The following is a 7,648-nucleotide window of genomic DNA, read 5'->3' as shown; positions in this document are numbered from 1 at the left end:
TCAAATAATTTCGTGCCAACTGAACAAAGCCGAAGTGTAAATTCTCATCGTGACAGTGATAAAGAGAAGACATGTTTTAGAATTTTGCCGATTCGAGTTTTTTATGATGGTGGCTCAGTGACAACGTTTGCGTTTTTGGATGAAGGTTCTTCTGTGACTCTTATGGAAAACGAATTCTTTGATAAACTTGGAATTAAGGGCAAGAAGGAACCTCTGGAATTACGTTGGACAGGCAACACAACTCGTTCTGAAGATGATTCGGTCAAAATAAATATTGAAGTGTCTGGTGTAAAAAGTGATTCTCGTTTTGTGCTGCATGATGTTAGAACAGTGAAGAACCTTGAATTGCCCAAGCAAACATTAAATTTTGAAGAAGTGGTGAAATATAATCCGCATTTAAAAGGATTGCCGGTCGATTCATACGTCAACGCCAAGCCGACGATTTTAATTGGCATTAATAATTGGCGAGTAGCAGTCCCAATGAAAATTCGTGAAGGTGGTTATAACCAGTTTATTGCAACGAAGACTCGACTTGGATGGACTCTTCAAGGTAGTGGCACGGATGTTGGTAAAATAGCTTCGCTGAATATACACACCTGTGAATGTGAACGTCGTTACCAAATCTTGCATGATGAAGTTAAAGAATATTTTTCCTTGGATGTGTCTCAACCGAAAAATATATTGTCAATCGAGAATCAAAAAGCCATGCATATTTTGGAGAATAACTGTGTAAAGAGAGATCGACGATTTGAAGTGAATCTACTTTGGAAAGATAGTGATCCTCAATTACCTGACAGCTATAATGTCGCAGTTCATCGATTAAAGTGTCTCATGAGGAAGTTTAAGAAAAATCCTGAATTAAAGCAGACTATGCAGACGGAAATCGACAAGCTTCTCTCAAAAGGATACGCAAGAAAGGTTTTCCTGGTCGCACTTGGTATCTTCCTATTTTTGTGGCTCTTAACCCAAATAAGCCTGGTAAAGTTCGTCTGGTCTGGGATGCAGCAGCCAAATCCAATAATAAGTCACTAAACGATTACTTGATAAGTGGTCCAGATTTGCTTACGTCTCTATTTAATGTGTTAATCGAATTCCGAGTTGGCCAAATTGCCGTCTGTGGTGACATTGCAGAGATGTTTCATAGGATCAACGTCAAAGATGAAGACATGCACGCTCAACGATTTTTGTGGTTCGAAGATGGTGACGTGAACAAAATCAGTGTTTATGTGATGAAAGCGTTAACCTTTGGAATTAGCTGTGCCCCATGTATTGCTCATTTTGTGCGCAACAAGAACGCGGACGACTTTCGGGAAAATTATCCCAGAGCAGTTAAGGCAGTTGAGTCGTATCACTACATGGATGATTTTATCGACAGTGTACAAAGTGAAGGAGAAGCCCTAGAGTTAGCATTGCAAGTTAAAATGATACATGCTGCCGGTGGCTTCCACATGAGGAATTGGGTGTCAAATTCAAAATTGGTACAAGAAAAATTAGGCGATGGAGAGCAGACGAAGAATACGTTTGGAGCTATTGAAAAAATTCTTGGTATGTATTGGGAATCCAATAATGATGTGTTTCAGTATAATTGCAGATTTTCACGGCTCTCGAGAAACGTATTCGAGTCGAATGTGGTCCCTACCAAGAGGGAGGTTCTCCAAGTTCTGATGTCCATATTCGATCCGCTTGGGTTCATCTCCCATTACACAATTGGATTGAAAATACTACTACAACAAATTTGGCGGTCAGCAATTAGATGGGACGATGAATTAAACGACGAACTATATAGCAAGTGGTCCTCATGGTTGTCCAATTTGGAGAAAATATCAAAAGTACAAGTTCCGAGATGTTACTCCAAGCTGTTGAAGTTCACTCAAGACGTCCAAATTCATACTTTTGTTGATGCTGGGGAAGACGGATATGCAGCAGTGTGCTACTTTCGCATACGATATCTCGAAGAGGTCAATATCGGTCTAGTAGCAGCAAAATCCAAAGTGGCTCCTCTCAAGCCAATTTCGATTCCGAGATTGGAACTTCAAGCGGCCGTAACCGGAGTGCGACTGGCAGACAAAATAGTCAAAGCAACGAGACTTCAATGCACACAAATATTTTTCTGGTCGGACTCAAAAACTGTACTGAGCTGGTTGTCCATGGATCCGAAAAATTTTAAGCCGTTCGTCATGTACAGAGTTGGAGAAATTCTAGAGTCTACAAATATTACCCAATGGAATTGGGTGCCCTCGAGATTGAATCCAGCCGATTTTGCGACAAAAAATGGGTCCTGTAATGACGATATGTGGTTCAGTGGTCCAAAATTCCTTGAAGAAGATGACAGTTTTTGGCCGAAAAATCCCGTATTGACGCAAACCAAGGAAGATGTACGTAATTGTCTACTACATATTTCGAAATCACATACGTTCACCATAAATGTTGAGTATTTTTCATGCTGGAGACGACTTTACAAAGCACTGTCGCTATTTCTACATTATATGGAGAAGTTAAAGTCCGTGGTCCGTAGCAGCAAATTACCAGAAAATATTACATTCGAATGTGTCCAGCAAGCCAAACATATTTTGTACAAATTTGCCCAAAAATGTGGTTTTCCTGACGAAATATGGTGCCTCAAGAATAAGAAGCAAATAGAAAAAACCAGCAAATTGAACCCAATGAATATATACTTAGACGAAAACGAAGTTTTACGTGTCTCAGGAAGAGCTGAGATGTTAAATTGCAACAATGCAATAATTCTACCCAATGGTCATTACGTAACGTTTTTGGTGGTTCGATTTTACCATCAAACATTTCATCATTGTATGCATGAAGCAGTGATGTCAAATATTAAGTCCGAGTTTTACATTCCCAGATTGAGAGCACTTTACAAGAATGTACGAAGCAAGTGTCAAGAGTGCAAAAATTTAGCAGCGGCACCATGTCCACCTCAAATGGCAGCGTTACCGTCAGCCCGAGTGTCCAGTTTTGAACGTCCATTTACTTACGTCGGAATCGATTTCTTTGGCCCATTATATGTCACAGTCGGCAGGCACAAAGAAAAGAGATGGGGTGTTCTGTTTACATGTTTAACGGTTCGCGCTATTCACATCGAAGTGGCTCATAGTCTTGACACCAGCTCCTGTATAATGTGCATTCAAAATTTCATTAGTCGACGTGGCTCTCCCAAAGAAATATTTACCGATAACGGCACTAATTTTAAATCTGTTGAGAGAATGCTCCAAGAAGAAAGACGAAATTTGGAGTTCAAGAAGCTATGTTCCAAATATGATGTTATCAAATGGCGGTTCAACCCTCCAGCTGCCCCGCATATGGGCGGAGCATGGGAACGTTTGATACGTTCAGTTAAATCAGTTCTGTACTCAATGTGTCCAACCTTCAAATTTAACGACGAAACCCTACGATGTGCGCTCTATGAAGTCGAATTTATCATCAATTCTCGCCCGTTAACATTTGTGGCTCTAAATACAGTGGAAGACGACGCACTTACACCAAACCATTTATTATTAGGCTCAGCAGCAGGGGATAAACCTCTATGCGAATATGACTACGATCTGCGACAACGATGGCATCAAACCCAGCAATTTGCAAATAACTTCTGGAGAAGATGGGTACGCGAATATGGTCCAATGTTGGTACGAAGAAGCAAGTGGTTCGAAAAGGTTCCACCACCCAGCGTTGGAGATGTCGTAATTATAGTCGATGATACACTACCTCGCAACAAGTGGCCCAAAGGCATTGTAACCGAGATATTTGCAGCGAAAGACGGTCAAGTTCGCAGCGTAAAAGTCAGAACCAGTTCCAGCGAATACGAGAGACCAGTAGCCAAAATAGCAGTATTAGACGTCGGTATAAAGAAGGATGACAGTAAGCTCAAGAGGTCCTAGTTCGCTTACGAAGGGGGGAATGTTACCGCCGCCACTGTTTATTTACTCTTTTTTGTTATTTATTTACTTCAACAAATTTGAGTTATTCCTCTTTTATGTAGTCAATACACTTTTGCATTGATCTCTATTTATCTTCTCGTTGCCCTTTATTTATGTGGCCCTTTGCTATGTGTACACATACATGCACAAAGTTATTAGTATGTTGTTATTGTTTAATAACGGCAATGTCTAGTGGACGAAAACAAGTAGCTTCAAAGGGCAACGAAGATATAACAATAATTAGTTCGAATTTGAATACGCAGCGAGCAAATTGTTTTTAAAGCGCCATAAACTTTTGTTATTAATAAACATTTTATGTGAATAATTATTTTCAAAGTGTTTTACTTTAAAGTGGGCGACTATGAAAGTTGTTCTGCGTACCGAACTCAACACTGGGCCGACCATACGATACCCTACAAAACTACCACGGAACTAACTATCTTTCTGTCCATTTCATCCCATAGGGATCTTCATTGGGCATAACCCATCCTACAATCAAAATTTCGTGAAGATTGGTCCATAACTGTGGCCTGTATCGTGTTTACAAATCATAATGGACAGACGGATGGACACACATGATCGACTCTGCTAGATATGACGATCGGTATACTTAAAGATGGGTCTAGGATCAATATTTCACGGCGTTACAAACTCTTGGGGCTGCACAAAGCTATAATACCCCGACAACATAGATGTGTAGGGTATAAACATGTTTTTGATGAATATAAAGAAAGCTTGGATTTAAAGATTTTTATATAGATAACCAGTAAGGAAAGTAGTAAAGTCGGGGCCGACTAAATGATACCCTTCACCACTTTGGGTATATTAAACAGAGGAATCCTAGCATACGTCGCATTTTTATAGGACCACTAAAATTAAATTGGATCCATAAACATGCCATTCTGCAACCTATACTAAATTTTTCATTTGGTCAGATATAGAGTTGCTTCTTACAGTGGGACAAAATTGTGTAACTCAATTTAAAACAAAAACCAGTAAGGAAAGTAGTAAAGTCGGACGGGGCCGACTATATGATACCCTTCACCACTATGGGTGTATTAAATAGGACTATTAACATGAAATTGGATGAAATAAAATATGTGATATTTATCTAAATGTGAATCTACCTAGATCTATCCATAAAGTATGTAAATCGACTTCATACAAATATAAATAGGTCATCCGTTGGGCTATGTCTGATCTTCTAGAAAACGCAACTACGTAATTCTATGCTCAATTTTGTAAGTTGTGCAAAATTCGATGTCTATCTGACTAACATGAGAAGCTTGATGCCCAATTTACTTGAAATCGGGCGAAAATATGTACTGAAATCGGACGAAAATATATATGGAAGCTCTATCCAAATATTAAGCGATTTCAAACAAACTTGTCACATGTTAGGTTATAGTAATTTCAGAACGTTTTGTTCCTATCAGCCTATTGTTTCCTTGGTGCGTCAATTACTTAAAATCAATCTATAATAAAAGGGAGCTATATCTAAATCTGGATCGATTTTCACGAAACAAGGCAGACAGTACTATAGGCTCACTTCAGTACGATATGCCAAATTTCGTGCAAATCGAAAGATATATAGGGACTTTGGTGCACCATTTATATGACATGGAACGAAACTATATATGGGAGCTATATCTAAATCAGGATCGATTTTCACGAAACTTGGCCGACATCATTCTAAGCTCAATTCAGTACGTTATGCCAAATTTCGTGCAAATCAAATGATATATAGGGACTTTGGTGTACCATTTACATGAAATCGAACGAAACTATATATGGGAGCTATATCTACATCTGGACCGATTTTTACGAAACAAGGCAGACATCATTCTAGGCTCAACTCAGTACGTAATGCAAAATTTCGTGCAAATCGAAGGATATATAGGGACTTTGGTGCACCATTTACATGAAATCGGACGAAACTATATACGGGAGCTATATCTAAATCCGGACCGATTTTCTCGAAACTTGGCAGAGATCATTATAGGCTCAATTCAGTACGTTATGCCAAATTTCGTACAAATCGAAAGATATGTAGGAGCTTTGGGGCACCATTTACATGAAATCGGACCAAACTATATATGGGAGCTATATCTAAATCTGGACCGATTTCCACGAAACTTGGCAGATATCATTCTAGACCTAAATGATTAGGCTGTACCAAATTTCGTGCAAATCGAAAGATATATAGGGACTTTGGGGCACCATTTACATGAAATCGGACGAAACTGTATATGGGAGCTATATCTAAATCTGAACCGATTTTCGCAAAACTTGGCAGACATCACTCTAGGCTTAATTCAGTTCGTGATGCCAAATTTCGTGCAAATCGAAGGATATGTAGGGACTTTGGTGCACCATTTACATGAAATCGGACGAAACTATATATGGGAGCTATATCTAAATCTGGACCGATTTTCACGAAACTTGGCAGACATAATTCTGGGCTCAATTCAGTACGTTATGCCAAATTTGGTGCAAATTGAAAATATATATAGGGACTTTAGTGCACCATTTACATGAAATCGGACCAAACTATATATGGGAGCTATATCTAAATCTGGCCCGATTTCCACGAAACTTGGCAGACATCATTCTAGACCTAAATGATTAGGCTGTACCAAATTTCGTGCAAATCGAAAGATATATAGGGACCTTTTGCATTAAATCGGTTAAATATATATATGGGAGCTATATCTAAATCTGAACCGATTTTTCCCAATTTCAATAGGGTTCGTCCTTGGGCCGAATAAGTGACCTATGCCAAATTTCATCCAATTCGGATCATAAATGCGACCTGTACTTTGTTTACAATTAACATGGACAGACGGACGGACGGACTGACGGACATGCATATAGATTATACTAATTTTAGTATGGTTTGTGCATATCGACCACATTTTGAGTTCTTGGTGCATCATTTACTTCAATACAAATTTCAGTACGTTGTACAACATTTTGTGCCAATTAACCCACCTGGAGAGTAAAATGGACATAAAATCGGATGAAAATATATATAGGAGCTATGTCTATATCTTAACCGATTTTCAGGTAACTTAACACACCTCGTTCTAGACCTAATTCATTACGCTGTGCCAATTTTCGAGCAAATCGAAAGATATTAAAATACTTTGGTAAAACATTTACAGTAAATGTTTTACCATATCGGATGAAAATATATATGGGAGCTATATCTAAATCTGAACCGATTTTCAGGAAACTTAACATACATCATTCTAGACGTAATTCAGTACCCCATGCAAAATTTCGTACAAATCGAAAGAAATATAGGGACTTTGGTGCACCATTTACATTAAATCAGACGAAAATACATATATTGGAGTTATGTGTAAATCTGAACCGATTTTCAGGAAACTTAACACACATCATTCTAGACCCAATTCATTGCGCTGTGCCAAATTTCGTGCAAATCGAAAGATATATAGGGACTTTGGTGCACCATTTACATAAAATCGGAAGAAAATATGTATGGGAGCTATATCTAAATCTGGACCGATTTTCACCAAATTTAGTAGACATCACTCTAGGCTCTGGGTCAAATAAGTGAACTGTGCCAAATTTCATCCAAATCGGATCGTAAATGCGACCTGTACTTTGTTCACAAAAATACATGGACGGACGGACAGACGGACATGCGTAAATCGACTCAGAAAGTGATTCTATGCATATTCTCAAAAGGA

At 38.7% G+C, this 7,648-nt stretch overlaps 1 protein-coding gene across 1 annotated transcript; it reads left to right on the top strand.

Moving 5' to 3' along the window:
- The first annotated feature begins 2,177 nt into the window (after window positions 1-2,177).
- LOC133338433 (uncharacterized) lies at window positions 2,178-3,893 on the top strand. The gene has a single exon (XM_061546607.1). The coding sequence runs from the start codon at window positions 2,178-2,180 to the stop codon at window positions 3,891-3,893; it is 1,716 nt and encodes a 571-aa protein (XP_061402591.1).
- Window positions 3,894-7,648: the final 3,755 nt, after the last annotated feature.

This window comes from Musca vetustissima, unplaced genomic scaffold, assembly GCF_032173495.1.
Source record: "Musca vetustissima isolate MV318-11 ecotype Yass unplaced genomic scaffold, APGP_CSIRO_Mvet_v1 utg10870, whole genome shotgun sequence".
In the NCBI taxonomy this organism is placed as follows: Eukaryota; Metazoa; Arthropoda; class Insecta; order Diptera; family Muscidae; genus Musca; species Musca vetustissima.
Note: the sequence above shows the minus strand (reverse complement) of the source record. Positions and strands in the feature narration are given on the sequence as shown.